Source organism: Monodon monoceros, unplaced genomic scaffold (genome assembly GCF_005190385.1).
Source record: "Monodon monoceros isolate NGI ecotype Baffin Bay Population unplaced genomic scaffold, NGI_Narwhal_1 Super_Scaffold_5, whole genome shotgun sequence".
In the NCBI taxonomy this organism is placed as follows: Eukaryota; Metazoa; Chordata; class Mammalia; order Artiodactyla; family Monodontidae; genus Monodon; species Monodon monoceros.
Window position 1 is genome coordinate 81,464,730 of NW_021703782.1, and position 16,952 is coordinate 81,481,681.

The window sequence follows — 16,952 nt, forward strand, 5'->3', positions numbered from 1 at the left end:
GCCTTCCCTTTCGGAAGAGCTGTCCTCTCTCTTACCCCCTCGCCCTGGCTCCCTGCCTCGGGGCAGCCTCGGAGGCGCGCCAGTAGCACTCCTCCAACTCTACTCCACCCGAGTCTGACAGCTGGGCGGTCCCGCCTGACCCGCGGGCGGGCCGCTGCATCCTCTTACAGAATAGCGCCCGGGCAAGCAGCGCGGTTGCAAACGGGTTGGCAGCGCGGGTCCGAAAGGCCCCCGGGCCGGGACTGGCCGCGCGGCATAGTTTCCATTGCGCTACCCTGCAAATGGCCGGGGAACGCGCGCGCGCGCGCACACATGCACACACACCCCCTCCCTCGCACACGCGGAACCGGCTGGGCCAGGGGAGGGAGGAGGAGGGTGACGTAGCGTCCCATGGCGTCACATTGACGTCTCGCATTCCAGGCACTCTATGGAGAGGCCGCTAGGGCTCCTGTGGCATAAATGACGTGCCGAGAGAGAGAGCGAACGCGCAGCCGGGAGAGCGGAGTCTCCTGCCTCCCGCCCCCCACCCCTCCAGCTCCTGCTCCTCCTCCGCTCCCCACACACAGACAAGCTCACACCCGCTCCCTCACTCGCACACACATAGACACACGCGCGCACACACGCTCCTCACACACACTCCACTCTCTCCCGCGCGCTCACACCCCTCTCACCCTGTGCCCTCGCGGGTGCAGCGCTGCGCGGCAGGCGGACGCCCCTCCCGGTCTCACTTTGCAACGCTGACAGCGCCGGCGGTGGCTGTGGAGGTGGGAACAGAAGCGGCATCCTACCCCCTGGTCGCGGCCCGAGCCAGGACGCCCGCGGAACCCCTCGGCGGCGCTCTCCCATGAATCGGGATCTCAGCATCCCCTGCCAGCAGCTCACTGCCTCTGGGAGCCGCTGGACTTCTACACCGCAGCCCTTCCGGGACGGCAACTGTGACTCCCACCCCCCTCGCCGCCCCCAGTGCAGATTTCGGGGCAGCTTTCTAGAAACTCGCTCTAAAGACGGAACCGCCACAGCACTCAAGTACGTATGAGATTCGCTCGTTAATAGGGGGACTTGCTAAAAAGTTGGCGCGCTGGGAAGCTTAGCTTCTGAAATTGACAACTTTGAGTGTGGGGTTTTCCCCCCTCGCCTCCTCGCTCAGGCTTTGCTCGCGGAGTCGCCGGTGTGTTCTGATCTGAAACTTTTCCCCCGTAGCGGGCCTGCGGGGATCTCTGGAGCTTGTGGGATTCCTCTCCCTACCCAAAGAGGCGAAAAGCCTCTAACAAAGAGGAGGACCAGGATTTGTGCAGTAGCAGCTCCAGCGATGTAATTCAGGGTATTTCGGCTCTAGTTGTCATGGTAATGATGCTCTAGGCGGCGGCAGCGGCAGGGAGTTGCAGCTCCGGTGATGAACGGCAGTAATTTTCCTGCCTTTTAACTAGGGTTGAAAATAGGGGCTCCGGTGGGTCCAAGTTAATATGCCTAATGGTGACTCCGAGATGGTTGACTGGGAGGAAGCTTGGGAGGGAAGGGGCCTGGTCAGCAGCGGCCGGAGTTTGCAGCGGCGCTCCGAGGATCTCAGGAAAGAGGGCGTAATTGTAGGAATGTGGTTTATTGTATTGAAATGAGCCTGGGGCTCCACCAGGCACGTCTGCCTGGCGTCGCCGACTTGCCCGTTTACACTTTTCTCTTCGGAGGTAATCGGGTGTAATTGCCGACCCCAGTGCCCCGACACGCGTGGGAACGGTGTCCGTCTCCTCCGGGCCTTGAGTAGGTATGGGAGAGGCGTGTTTTACTCTTAACTGACAGAACTCGCGCTTTTGGAGAAGTTGCTTGTAGTGTTTTACTCTTCATAGAAATGAAAGTTCTCGGTGGTGAGAGGAGAGCGGTCAAGCGGGCGCAGCCTGCGGAGGCTGACTTCCAAAGGCACCTCTCGAACCTGTTGGAAGCTTGGGTCAGTCGTGAGGGAGAAAGCATTTGTCCCTTCATTCCAAAGAACGTTCTTGGAGATTGTCATTTATTTATTATGCCCACGGATTCTCCAGAGGGAAGAGCTGCAAGGAGTTGGGTAATCAGAAATCTCGGGCTATTATCCCAGAGCCCTAGGGTGCCAGGAGAGAGGTACAGGGCGCCCTTCAGTCATTTCATCGCGAATCCAATCCTGAATCTTCTTTTCCCACGACGGAGAAATATTTTGTAGAACTGAGCTAGGGAAAGGAACAGCTGCCTAACGCGGCTGCTGAGCACAATGAATGAAGTTTGAGTTTCTTCGAGTTCTCTTATCCGAGCAAGACGCTCGTAATGTGAATGTCAAAGACCTCTTAGGCCACAGCAGCCTCCACACCCGCTCTCTGCCCCCGCACCCCCACCCCCCACCCCCACCCCCGCCCCCGCTTCCCTGGGACCGTGCGCTCGCAGAAATTCTCCCCCGCGGTTTGTCTCCTCTCCCTCTGTCTTTCTGAGAATCTCTGCCTTTGCCTTTCTGTCGGTCTCTTCTCCACTCCTCCTGCCCCCGCCCAACCTCCGCCCCCGCTCCCCAGGGTTGGAAACTCCGTGGAGGAGCCCCGGTCACAATGGTGCGTTTCACGGTTTCCTTCACACACTTCACCACGGGGAGGGGAACACGGGGGTGTTCCTTTCGTCTGCCCACGAGAAAGAAAGGGGCTTTGACAGAGGTAGTTATTTCTTCCTAATTTACAACCCCGAGGCTCCGTGCTCCCGGCCGCGGCGGCCGCGAGCGGGAGCGGAGCAACGTGTTTCCAGGCTCTGAGGCTTTGCCTAGGTAACCGGTCGTTTCGGGGCGGGGGGGTAGGGGGAGCGGAGAGAGCCGAGGGGCGCTCGGCTCGGCGGCTGTAGGAAGTGCAGTGTGGCTCTTCCCCGTGAACGCTGGGCGCTTGAGGGGAGCCCCTTCCTTGGGGAGACGCTACCCTCGCCCACCCCAGTCAGAGGCCTATCCTTGGAGAAAGACTCCGCTTGAAAGGCCGCGGAGACGGGCGGGAATGCGGGCACCTGGAGGAGGTGGTGGGAGGTTGCCAGAGACTCCCACTGAAGATGCGGGAGGGACGGGAAGCGCAAGCTACAGCCGTGGGAAGATCCGCCCTTGACTGCGCTAGGGCGAGCGCAGGCTTTCTGTAGTATCAGCTGGGGCTGGGGTTGGGGATGGCAAGGGAATCCCCCATTTCCTGGCCGTCGAGGGCTCCCCGGATCTGGGGGCTCCGATACCCTCTTTCCTTTCAGGCAAGCCCGGGGCGCAGGGGCGGCGGGAGAAGAAACTTATCCGACACCCGCGGCCCGCGCACCCCCGAGGTTTTTGGAATTTTGGTAGTTTGGGGTTTTTTATTTTTCGAGTCCCTGTTCCCATCCGTTAAGCTGCGAGTGGGTGCGGGCAAAGGGGGCGCTATAGGCCGGAGTTTGGGGCCGTGGGATCCTTACCCGAGGCCCGCCGAAATGAGCTTCTAGCTACAAAGTTTCGCTAAGGCTTTGCGCAGAGACGCTCACCCCAGAGCCGCTCTCGGCGCCCTCCGGAATGTGCCCCCCTCCGGGTCGCCGGATGGCCCCGAGCCTCGAAGTCGCCCACCCTCTGGGATACCGCCCGCTGGGCGCAGGGGGCCTCCCTCCCCTCTCACCACCAGCCGCAAACGCCAACCGCCTTGTGCCTCGTTTCCAGCGTCGGCCTATTTCCACTGTGTCCTTTTGTTTGCTTGACCCCTGGCCCCCGAAACTCGCGGCTAATAGAGGCGAAGCTCCATTAGCATTTAGAATGAAAAGCGCAGACTTTCTTAATTCCTCGGGGCGTTCATGCATTCGTTCCGTACCCTGTGCCTTTCCTATGCAACGTGTAAAATTTGTATTTGAGGGGTGGGGGCGGGTGAAGTTGGAAAATATTTTCCGCTCGTGCACACTCACAGACTCCGATTCGGGCGGAACTCCTTCCTCAAGTGTTCTCCATTCTTCGGTTTTCATGACATCGTTAGCTTGGAACCAATTGTGGGGGCAGATAGATTAATTTCTGGGCGACGACTGGCTGCGCGTTTTTTTAGCCTCGGTTCGGGAACCACAAAACCGCGGTGAGCGCGAACAGCCTTTCCTCGGCTCCCCCAAGGCGCTGTGATGCTTGCTGCCCGGGGACTCCGGTCACCTTAAGCACTGCTTTCTTACCCTTCTAATTCTTTTGTAATTAATGCATTTCTAGAGATCTATTCAATCCTCACCGCCGTACGCCCAGTCCAGGCCGCGGTGACCCAGCGTGGTCTCACTGTGACCTTTGTCTTCTCTCCTGGTGCCCGCAGAGCCCACTGCGGAAGAGCGCAGCCCGGCAAGCCCCAGCCCTGAGACTGGACCCTCAGCGGAGCCGGGCAGCACCTCCGCCGCTTCGCCCCGCCGGACGTCCCCGCCTCCTCCACTCTCAGCCTCCGCTGGAGAGACCCCCAGCCCCACCATTCAGCGCGCAAGATATCCTCCAGGTAGGTCTGAAGGCACGACCCCTTATTCCTCCCGGGCTGGGATATGTGGGTGGGGGAGCCACATACCCAGCAAGCAGGCTGGTCGACTTGCCCAGCGCCAGGACAGCGAGTGACTGACTGCTGGCCGCGAATTTCACGGCACAGGTGGCTTCCTTGCACGAATCTCCTCTGGATACCACACCCTGTTGCTACCTAGTGGAGCAGCCACATTAAACTAATTGTATTGCTCAAAGATATTTTTCCTGAGAAAAATGCAAATACATCAACAGATTTGGATCTTTTATACATTTTAATTTCTTCATATTTGCTCTATTTTTAATGCTAATGCATTTAAGTTATGGGATCATTTCGAACAATGCAAAGCATTTTTGTTTGTATAAAACGCAAATCATTTGGGTGCAGACATTTGGATTATTGAAGCTCAAAGGGAAAGAGAGAAAGCATTTGAGCTGAAAACCAAGGAGTAAATTTGATTTGGGCAAAAGAAAGGATTGCAGGTTTGGCTTGTAATACCTCTTTATGCATTTGGTAAAGGGATACCAGGTGCCTGGCCAAAGAGATGCAGATAAATAGAGCTCAGTCCCAGCAAGCTCATCTTCTATCTGGAAACCTCAGAAAGACACAAAGAAGAGCAATAGGTAGGGATTGGCAAAGAAGAATGATAGAAAAGACTCATGGAGAAATCCAAGGGAGGAGAACAAATGAAACATCAGTCAGTGTTCTTTCTTTTAAATGACTAGCCTTTTATTTCACCCCAACAACTGGACAGCAGGATAAGTGCTCTTTTAACTTCAAACTAATGAGTGTTTGTAGGGTGCTCGGAAAATAAAGGCTTGAACTGGCCTCTCCTCATCACTGCTTCTTCCACCAGGCCCTCAACACCTTTCTACAAGTCAAGATTTCATCCCATACATGTATGACTCAATCAGATTTGGAAATGTGGGTAAGAGAAAGATGTCAAAGGAGATGTTAAGTATTCACTTTTCTATTAGTCACACCTTTTACACCATAGACTCCAAAGACACGTTAAGCACGTGGTTTTCCTTTGGCTCAGAAAAACCAACCCCCAGAAACTGCCCAGTTTACTATTTATATTTAGCCATAAAGAAAGGGAAATAATTAGATAATTAGATAATTAGATAAATAATTATCTAAATAATTAGATAAATTATCCACTAGATCCAATATTTCTTAGGGCTTTCTCATCCAGTTCAACCTCTCTGAACAATAGTAAGCACTCCAGATATCATTGCTTTGGGGGCTGAGAGAAACTAAACCTATTAAGAAACTGCTTTCTTTTCTAGGGGTGCTAATTCTTCTGTCATAAGAAAATATGTAGATAACTAACCTATTATGACAACTGTAAACTACTGTTATAAAGCAGCCACTGATATATTTTATTTCTTAGAATGGGGGGAATACACACACACACACACACACACACACACACACACACATAGCATATATGGCAGAGAGCAGGTTTGGTGGGTGTTCTGTTGCAGCTGCTGATCTTTTTCTTTGCAGATGGCGCAAACTCCCCCGAGTCCATTTCCTGGACCTACGTTCCTACCTCACCACCTAGCTGGCTGAAATCATCAACAGGGGTCCAGTTTGAGCAGGCTGCTAGCCTTTCTTGGAGGAGTAGGGAGAGGGTGGGAGAAAGCAGCCACAATGTGTGTGGGTAGCCTCAGTTGGCACTGATAAAATGTTAGAATGTCACTGGGCCAGTAAGTCCCATGTAGGACACCTTCTTTTTTTTTTCTTTTACTAACTCATAGGTTTACAAATCAAAGCGTGTGACTTGGGGGACGAGTAGTCTCTTTCACCCAAAAGAAACCAACACGGCATTCACTGGATTTCTTCTTGTCCTCCTATTTTGTGGCCGAGGTCACTTCATTTAATCTCTAGGGCTCAAAACCACTTTTAAAAGCACGACTGGGCTTATGAGGGAAGACATCAAAATTCACAGATATAGTGGAGGACAGGGCAAGGGAGGGAAGGTGGGCACAGAAGTCCTCAGGAGGCTGGGTTTTGGCAACCTGTGGCCCCTTTGGCAGTTTGTCAGGGATTCAACTTTCTTCCCAGGGGAAGAAGGAAGGAAGGAAGGGAGGAAGGAAGGAAAGAAGGAAGGAAGGACGGACTGTAAGTCTATGATACTAGAAGGTGAAAAGAATGTCACTTCCTCTCTATTTCCCATATTGGAGAGCGACAAGTCCATTGCTACCTATTAGCTATTAGCTAGGAAGAGTGCCGACTTGCTTCTGAGAGACCTTATTCCTCTCCCTTGCAGATATGCCCTGTGTGCAAGCCCAGTATAGCCCTTCACCGCCAGGTTCCAGTTATGCAGCACAGACATATGGCTCGGAATACACCACGGAGATCATGAATCCTGATTACTCCAAGCTGACCATGGACCTCGGCAGCACCGAGATCACGGCCACGGCTACCACGTCCCTGCCCAGCTTCAGTACCTTCATGGAGGGCTACTCGAGCAACTACGAACTCAAGCCCTCCTGCCTGTACCAGATGCAGCCGTCGGGGCCCCGGCCTTTGATCAAGATGGAGGAGGGCCGTGCGCACGGCTACCACCATCACCACCATGACCACCACCACCACCACCACCACCAGCAGCAGCCATCCATTCCGCCCCCCTCCGGCCCGGAGGACGAGGTGCTGCCCAGCACCTCTATGTACTTTAAGCAGTCCCCGCCGTCCACCCCCACCACGCCGGGCTTCCCTCAGCAGGCGGGGGCGATGTGGGAGGACACGCTGTCCTCGGCACAGGGCTGCATCGCACCCGGCCCATTGCTCGACCAGCCGATGAAGGCGGTGCCCACGGTGGCAGGCGCGCGCTTCCCGCTCTTCCCCTTCAAGCCCTCGCCGCCGCACCCGCCCGCGCCCAGCCCCGCAGGCGGCCACCACCTCGGCTACGACCCGACGGCTGCTGCCGCGCTGAGCCTGCCGTTGGGAGCCGCCGCCGCCGCCGCCGCCGCCGCGGGCAGCCAGGCAGCTGCGCTCGAGGGCCACCCGTATGGGCTGCCGCTGGCCAAGAGGGCGGCCGCGCTGGCCTTCCCGCCGCTCGGCCTCACGGCCTCCCCCACCGCATCCAACCTGCTGGGCGAGAGCCCCAGCCTGCCGTCGCCGCCCAACAGGAGCTCGGCGTCGGGCGAGGGCACGTGCGCTGTGTGCGGGGACAACGCCGCCTGCCAGCACTACGGTGTGCGCACCTGCGAGGGCTGCAAGGGCTTCTTCAAGGTGAGCACTCGCCCCTCCGGCTCCCTCTCCCCTCAGCAGCCAGCCTCCCCAGACACCCGCTCGAGTGAGCGTCTAAGCGGGCCTTTCCCGGTTTGAGAGGTGTACTGGTTATACTGTGCATTTCAGTAGCCTTTCCTAGCACCCTCACACCCACTTTCTCAGGGCTTTTTAACTTGACGTCCATTACAGGAGGCCCAGACGGGCTTGAGGGGGCTGTGAACTTCCTGACTTGGCGTTACCTCCTGCTTATTTTTCTGGAGAGAGCTTTCAGCAGATTCGCAAAGGGATCTGTGACCTCAAAAATGCAAACACCTCACTGTGTTCCTTTTCTGTCCATCCAGGATGTCTGAGGGAATAGGGTCTGTGTGCCAGGCCCTGGGTATTTGTATCTCATTTAATCCTCCTAGGAAGAGCTAGGACTCTAGACTCAAACAGAACTGATATTGAATTTTGGTCACCCACTAGCTATTTTTACTAACAGCTTCTTGAATGTTTAATTATCCTTGTTTCATAGATGAGGAAATGGAGGCTCAGGGAGGTTAACTGCCCCTGGACACACACTCAGAGAGTGAGATGGAGGCAGGATGCCAACTCATGTTTGCATGCCCTCTTCACAGCTCTGCAGCTGCAGAATAGACAGGGGCAGATGGTGGATGCAGTTTGGGGCAGCTTACTCTGTAGAAGATGGTAGCTGGGGTCTCATCATTCCACTCCACTTCTGTACCACACAGAGTGGGGACACTCTTCATTATCTCAGAGACCCAAAGGAGAATTTTATAGTGGGAGGGTCTTCAGCCTCCCCCTTATTTTGCCCAGGAGGATACTGAAGTCTAGAGAGGTGATTTAGTTGCACATGGGGACAGTTCCAGCTGGTTTCTCCTGACTCTTGAGTTCAGTGCTCTTCTCACCACTCAGGGGGAACAGGCCTTGTTCTCTTGCAGCTCTGTTTTTGCTACTGACTCCCAGACTTCTTCAGACACTTAATTCTGTGCCACCCTCCCCACTCCTCACTCCCCTGGCTATTACGTCAGGCATTTGCAAACCCCTGAATGCTCAATAATCACTTCCTAGCCTTCAGTGCTGGGCAGGGTGGAGGGAGAGGAGAAGCTGGATGCTGATTGGATAATGAGGATTTGGGAGGCCAATAGGATGTCTCTGGAAGCATGCTGGAATTGGAGTCAGAACACTCAAATAGGAGTCCTTGATTTGTCACCTACCAATTTTATGATGTTGGGCATGACACTTCCTTCCAGGCCTCAGTTTCCCTATCAGGTGAATAAATTTCAGAGAAAGGCTGTGAGTATTAAATGAGAGAAATGTTTATGAAAGCACTTTATAAGCTTTAAAGGGCCATAAAAGAATAGTTCATTATAAATGAAAATAGAAACATTTATTTAAAAAATGCACATGTGTGCATTGGTATACATACCAACAAGCAACAGTTATTTTTGATCTGGAGATAGGAATCATGTGATTAATTTCTGCAGATAAATGAGAAGATGCTTGTGGAAGGATTTTGCAGTATGTTAAATGCCATACAGGAGGTATGCAGGATTATGATGTTTTAAATGTAGAACCATCGGTTTAGCCGTTTTTTTGTCTTAACTACTCAAGCTTTACTTTCAAGTAACTGCATTCCTTTAGCAGATTTGCTTTTTACAGCATTTCAGCGGAAATGCTGAAAGGCAGTGAAATGGGCAGCTGAAAGGGGAAAAAGAAAGAAAAACAAGAGAAGTATAAGTAATCCACAAATATAATCACCCCTGAATTGACCAAAATACAGGAGTGGTGATACATTCCTCGTCTAGAAATGTCAATTAAGTGTTCCCCAACAGCATCCTTCTTCTGCAGCAATATCTTGAAAACAAATCTATACTCGAAAGGGTAGGGGTAGGATAAGGGAGAACCACCCCACAGATCTGTTAATTAAGGGAACGGGAGCAGGTTTTACCCAGTGGCTTTCTACCATTAAATTGAATTCTTTAAAAATGTGACATGAAGTGCAGTTAATGATGGGAATTCAGTGATTGAACCATAACGATCTCTCCCTGTCCTTAAACTTGTGCAGGCATACACAAAAGTGGGGATGGTTTGAGGTTATTGGGAAAACGTATACCTGAAGCAAAATGCCACCAGCACTGAAACTGGGATATCCTTGAGGACAATGGCAAGAAATAGAGTTTTTTTAATTACTTCATGTTCAATGAAAGAGAGCTTCATTTAGGAAACACAAGTTTCCTACCCTTACAAACTGCTGCGAATTTAAATGGTGGAAACCTCAGAAGTATGTTTGTGTTTTGGCAATTTTGCATTTTAAACTAAAATCACCTGCTAAAGCAGGGAAAATGTATCTGGCTTTAAATTTTATATAAGCAGTTTAGAAATGATCTCTTAAAATGAAATTAAAAGGTGATAGAGTGAAAACTGATACAAGGGGGTTGAGAACTGCTGAAAATTTAAAAAGATAGAAAGTAAATCTATTTAGAATTTTAGACACAAAATAGATCACCAATCCCAAATTACCTGGATTTCTTTTTTTTATGCAGCCCAGGCTTACCAAATAAATTCCAACTTTCTGCTCTATTTGGAGTTGAATAGATACAGGTAATTCCTGAATGAGTGGTAAATACACATCCATTTGCACAAATGTTTTTAATTTTTTTAAAAAAATCAAGCATTCTCTTATATTTAGAGCATAAAATATCCTTTATTATTTCTTCATGTTTCATTTTAAAATTATACGTGATTCTGAAGAATACAACATTATTTTATAACCAGGCCCAAGTTTTATGATACGTCTTTTACAGTATGGCTATTTTGATGTCTGTGTCAATAGTCATTTATGAAATAACCAATTAATGGGAATTTTCATTGAAAATATATGGCTCTCATATTCCTTCTTTTATCTCATTCTTTTTGTTTTTTTGGTTTTTTTTTTCTTTCTTGGATGTGATAGCGGTTTTTAGTATCCCATTTTACGATTTTGCTTTCAAAAATGAGAAATGGACAGTTTACCATTCTTTTAAAAATAGAATACACTACACAAGCTGATTAAGTGATTTTTTTTTGCATTAAAACATTATTTCCTATATGTTATAACTAGACAAGTCCTCGTTTTTGCTTTTTATGATTTCATCTCTATTGGGGAACAAAGCCAGTTTCTGTGATATTTGACTTACAATAGTGATATCCAGCAAAGTACATCCCAGATAATTTTGATTTTATTTTAATAAGGTCAGCAATAATCAGGGGAGTGGAACAAGTAGAAAATTGTTCCCAAAGGGATATTAAAAGTGAAGATAATCTAATCCTCCAAGGTATGATATGTTGACCTGGTAATTTCAGATATGATTTTATCATTCAGACTTGGGTGTCTCCTGAGACTTGCTTCAGAACAATCCGAGATGATTTTCATTGTCAGCAGCTAACACTAATAAAATTGTTTTTCCTGCAGGCTAGCGTGTTAGGAAATTAAATTTATCTAATTATACAAATTGCACTGTCGCTTTTCACATTGTAATTAAAATACATCTTGTCAGGTCCTACCTCTTTCCAGAAACTATTAGTTGACTATCTCTGTATTGTATTTCCTCAGAGAACAGTGCAGAAAAATGCAAAATATGTTTGCCTGGCAAATAAAAACTGCCCTGTAGACAAGAGGCGTCGAAACCGATGTCAGTACTGTCGATTTCAGAAGTGTCTCAGTGTCGGAATGGTTAAAGAAGGTATGGGTATAATGCTTTTTGTCCAGCTTGCTTATAAATATTCTCAGATATCATTGAAAAAGTTAATGTTTACATTAGAATGGTGAAGTTTCCTAGTTTCCCTTTCTTTTCAACATTTTATTTTTATGGTGTGTATTTACATTCAAAAATAGCTGAGGTCTACTTATTCTAATTTCTCAAAATCAATAGAGAGCCTGTGTACATACATCTTTGTTCTATTTGAGAAGGAGACTTTTAGGGCTAATTCATTACCAAATGTAAGTATGGGGTGGCTTTTATGCTGCTTGTTTCAACTCTCATTAAATCATTGTGTGGCTATTACTCCAAACTTATTGCCACTTTTAAATGGTTGGCATCGGTAATGATTTGCTCAACTGTAAAGTGTTTTGATTCCTTTTTGTGATTTATGGCTGTTCATGGATATCTTTGAAGACATTTTTTGTTTGTTTCTCTCGGTATCAGTCGTCCGTACAGATAGTCTGAAAGGGAGGAGAGGTCGGCTGCCTTCCAAACCAAAGAGCCCATTACAGCAGGAAGCCTCTCAGCCCTCTCCACCTTCTCCTCCAATCTGTATGATGAATGCCCTCGTCCGAGCTTTAACAGACTCAACGCCCAGAGATCTCGATTATTCCAGAGTAAGTTTTATGATGTCTTGCTCTTGAATGAATGATCAGGGTCTCTATTCATGATAACAGTAATAAGAGTGGATTGAATGACTTTGTGCCTGGCACTGTGCTCAACCGTTTTCATACCTTTTCTCTATTTTTCACTTCACTTAGCAATTCCAGTGCATCCATTGCACCAAACAATTTTTGCCTTATTGAATCTCTAAATGCCTTAACAAATGACCCTGACAGTGCTGCACCTGTCATACCCATTGTTGCAGGATTCCTGATGGTTGTGCCAACGAAAATCTGCACAGGTGAATTACAATTTGTACATTTCTTTCATGCTTTAGACAAAGTGACTACTTTTTTATTCCATATTGTGACCAAACCATCTGGGTAAGCTTCAAGTTATCCTTAAACATTTTACCCAATTGCACCGGCATTGACTGACCTACTGCTTATACCGAGGGATTAAACCATTGATGGAGAGGAGCAAACACTGGCCTTGACATCGGGAGGTGTCAGGAGGACTGGGATGGAATGCTGCCTCTGCTGCTTCCTGCCTGTGTCACCTGGCTCCTGCTCTTGGCTTTCTCATCCTTACAGTGGAGATGATTACAATATTTAACCTCAGAGGGATGTTTTGAACATCAGTCACACAGGAATGACGGTTGAGAACACATTTGAAAATTGTAAATGATTACCAGTGTTGTTATTTAAGCCAACCAAAATATATTAACACTTTTATTTCATATGGGATATAGTAAAATATCATCAGTTTAAGCCCTGCAAATTCCCAGAAATTTGGATAACACAAAGAAGAATGATGAGGAAGGATTTTCTGAGCAAAGGTATAAACATTACTGGAAGGCAGTTTTAAAAGAGACTTAGAAAAGCAGACTTCTAGTAAGACAGGGTCTCACCAAAGAAGAAAAGAAAGGAAAAAGATCTCAATTATTGAGCAATTTCTACGTGCTAGGCATTGTGGTACTTTGTCTCATCTAACCATTGAAAGAAGCATGAACTGTACGAATGGTTAATCCCACCATAAGACAAGAAAACTTAGAAACACAGTTTACACACAGATAAGAGAGATACCCGTCCAGGGATCCCCAGTTGGTTGATTTGGCTTGGCAGCAGCTACCAGATCGCCCTCTCCAGGTCCAATCAGTATTTCAAACTTCTGGTTGAAGAGCTGGCCAAGAGTGTGAGAGTGTCTGCCATATGCCCTCCTTTTAGGCTGCAATGTTGACAAAAGTGAAGGGGTGATTTGTATATCTGCTGTGATCTTCCTTCCCTCATCCCCTCCCTCATTTTAGGTTGTGAAGCCTCCTCTCCACACTTGAGCACAAGACTTCACATGAGAAGCATGGTAGACCCTTGGCATCAAAGGTTGAGGACTCTTACTCTGATTACAAGTAGCATCTCTTGACTGAAGTCAAGTCTCAAATAATAGTCTAACAGAATAATGCAGTGATTAAGGGCTTAGGTTTTGGAACCATGCAGGCCTCGATTAAAATCCCAACACCATCACGTACTAGCTGGGTGATCTTGAGCAACTGATTAAATCTGTTAATGCATCAGTTTCCTCATCTGTGTTATGGAGTAATAATAATAATATCTACTTCCCAGGGTTTAACAAGTTTAAATAAGATGATACTTGTCAAAGCTTTAGCACAGTGCCCTGTATGTTATCTCCTTGACCAAAACTTCTTATTCTATCCTTTGTTGAATGTCCTAATGAGTATAAACACTACACATGTCAGGTGCTATGTAGCAAAACCACTAAGGTAAGTGTTATGATCTCTCATAGATGAGATTAAAACTGAGAAAGGCTAAAGGACTGACTTGCCCAAGGTCACATAGTAATATGTATCAGAGATAGAATTAGAAGCCAAGTGGGCCCAATTTGGCCCCCAAAGTCTGTGCTCTTAAAACCATAATTCCTTGCATCTCTGGTTTCAGTGAGAGTGGGTGAGAGAAAAGCATTTGGGAATAAAAACTTTTCCATGACCCAACTCTGGCCTTCCCTTATGCAATTCATCTGAATTAATGAAGCTTCTTGGCACTGCCTTCACTGAGGCTACAGGACACAATCTGACATTGTTCTGGGGCATTTGAAATCACTATTGATGGCCAGTCCAGAGGTTTAGTCCACGAAGTGATTTGGTGGTTTGGGGGGGCCCAAATTATCCAATTATTGGTCTACATGGCCTAATTAGTTATTCAGCAGCAAACCCTACCCCGTACTTTGAGTTGTCCCAGATGGGAACTGCCTCACAGTGAAAAATCAATCCACTGTGTTTGCTTGCTTCTGCACCATTCAGGGTGTTAGGCTGGAGTCATCATCCTCATCAACAAACATTTATCCAATTTAATTGTTAGCTTTGCCCAAAATAACAGATTGACCATGCCAGAGTCTGGGTCACACTGATACTACCTTTGGGGCCTGGCTCAATTTTGTAAAGCGTATTTATTTTAATTGCATTGTTTTGGAATTGGGTTGAACCTCATAGCTTGGATTCTCCTGCTTTTAGATAGCTTTACAAAATTATCAAAAATTGGACCCAAATCAATTAAATTAAAAGTCTTTTTTTAATAAAATACAGTGAGTTTTCATCAAAAACTTGGATGAAGGCAGAGAAGGCATGCTGATCACATTTGCAGATGACAGAAAGCTGGGAGGGATCGCTAATATGATGGATGTCAGTGTCAACATTCAGAGTGATTTCGACAAGCTGGAACAGGATGGGCTGAAACCATCGTGAAGAAAGGTCACAAAAATAAGTGTGAAGCTCAGCATTTAGAATTTTTTTAAATGGGAGAGCCTTGGCCTGTCAGTGGTTCATGTTAAGAAGATCTCAGGAGTTTATTCCATACACATTCAGTAAGAACCAACCAAGTGTGCAGTGGAAGGGAGGGATGCAAAATTAGCTTAGGCCTCAGTAGTAGAAGCATGGGACTAGAACCAAGTTGATGGTGTCCCACGGACTCTGTCAGTCCACACTTCAAGGATGGAGTTCAGTTCCAAGCTGGGATTTAAGAGGATGCAGTGTATGTGGATACACTGTTTCTGGAAACTCGAAAAGGATGGTTGGAGGAAATGGAAATACGTAGACAGAAAGGGAGAAGATTTGGCAGGATTAGGTCACACTTTGGCCCTGTCGTCAAGAGGACTGTTGCTCCCTAGGGCAGAACTAGAGGGTGAAGGAGGGGGCCCTTCCAGCTCACTCTGAGGACAAGGAAGAGCTCTCCTGGCTACAAGAGCTGCTGTGGAAGCGTGAGTTCATCAACACAAGAAGAAACTAAGGAGAACACATAACAGGGTTCCTCACAAGGAGAGAGGTTATTTTGACTGCTAATAATTTCCTCCCAACGCTAAGATTTTATGATTCTAGGGTTTACCTTACTGTCCCTAAATGCAAGTGAATATATATACATATACATATAAGAATATGTGTTGTTAAACAACTTGTTACTTCACAAGATTGAATTTGCTTCGTTCTCTTAAAAAAAAAAAAATTAACATAAAATGAATGAAGCAAAATGAATTTATTGAATGCCTACTTTGAGCCAGGCACCATCACATACATTCTTACATAATTTCACTTAAACCCAGTTTATGTGGTACAATTTATGGTTTCAGTCATTTTTTTAATGTCATTCATTGAAATTCAATTTTCATATTACCTTCTTCTTAAATTTTATTTATTAATTCATAGAACTGGAGGTGATCTTGAGGTCATCTAATCCAAAACCCATATTTCAGAAGAGTAAATAAAGGCTTAAAAAGGCTAAGTGGCTTGCCTAAGGTCAGTGGCAGAGCTAGGGTTAGACCCAAATCTCATCACTCAAAGTAATATGTTTCTCTTTCACCATACTGCCACTTCTGTTTAATGGCAATATACTAGGTTTTTTTTAATAGAAGCTTTATTAGATTTAAAAAATTACAATAAGAGTAATTTATAAAAGGCAGACCATTTAGAAGTGAATAAAGTGAAAAATGAAAGTCTCTTCTTCATTTATTCCTGCCTAGTCTATATCATAGTGGTATACATAATTTTACCTTTTAAATAAGAATATGCCCTGTCAGTTTTGAGTCAGACAATTGGCTTGACCAAAACAATTTATTAAAGATGCTACCTTCCCCCAGTGAATCAGAGAAATGAGAAAATGTTTTCCAGGCAGGTATGTTCTAATCTTGTACCTGCCTCTGTGCCTTTAAGGTAGTAAGTGAGCATTTTCCTCGTTTGTGGGAAAGGGAGGTGAGGAGTTGTTCCAAGTCACAGAGGGAAGGGGGTTTTCAAGGCCAGAAAGAGGGCTCTTCACTCTGTGAAGCCTTCCTGGCTCTGGGAACTTTTCTTCTCCTTTGGGCCAAACTGCTCTCCTTCAAAAGTGAGCTCAGATCATTGTATATCAGTGCAGTCAAAACACGTCACATTTGATTTGTTTCTCCTTGAAATGTTGCTATTCTGTACCCCACAGTTGCCTTTAATGGAGCATTACAAGTATATATAGATACTGGGCTTGTGTTCAGAGCCTGCATAATTACTAATGAGAAAATGCACTTCACATCCTCATTAGTTGGTCATTTCAAGTATTTTCCAGCAAACTAGGATGTTTTCTGGTAATGGGTGTCACTTAGTATAGTAACAGACTCCAAATACAAGAGATACTGCCCAGATAAAACCAGGCACCAGCAAGTGGCATTTAAATATGTTAACAAGATAGCCTAAGAAACAACATGGTTGACACGTGTTAAACCTACAAAGTAAACAACATGAAGATTCTGCAAAGAGGGTGCTTTCATGAAGCTACTCAGAAGACCCTCTCAAATTGCCACCAACTCACTAGATGATTTCAGGCAAGTTCTGCCCCGCTGTAGGCCTCAGTTTTCTCATCTGAAGGCCGAGGAG

At 47.0% G+C, this 16,952-nt stretch overlaps 1 protein-coding gene across 3 annotated transcripts in view; it reads left to right on the forward strand.

Annotated features, from left to right (window-relative positions):
* The first annotated feature begins 455 nt into the window (after positions 1 to 455).
* NR4A3 (nuclear receptor subfamily 4 group A member 3) overlaps positions 456 to 16,952 on the forward strand; it is a 37,926-nt gene continuing 21,429 nt past the window's right edge. The window contains exons 1-5 of one of the 3 annotated variants that reach the window (XM_029203097.1): positions 456 to 1,026; positions 4,275 to 4,448; positions 6,739 to 7,703; positions 11,299 to 11,428; positions 11,891 to 12,063. In XM_029203097.1, coding sequence (XP_029058930.1) covers positions 6,741 to 7,703; positions 11,299 to 11,428; positions 11,891 to 12,063 — 1,266 coding nt within the window. In that variant the 5' untranslated portion in view covers positions 456 to 1,026; positions 4,275 to 4,448; positions 6,739 to 6,740. Of the gene's footprint in view, positions 1,027 to 4,274; positions 4,449 to 5,360; positions 5,392 to 6,738; positions 7,704 to 11,298; positions 11,429 to 11,890; positions 12,078 to 16,072; positions 16,087 to 16,952 lie in introns of those variants that run through there. The other 2 variants (XM_029203096.1, XM_029203098.1) reach the window with 2 other exon arrangements.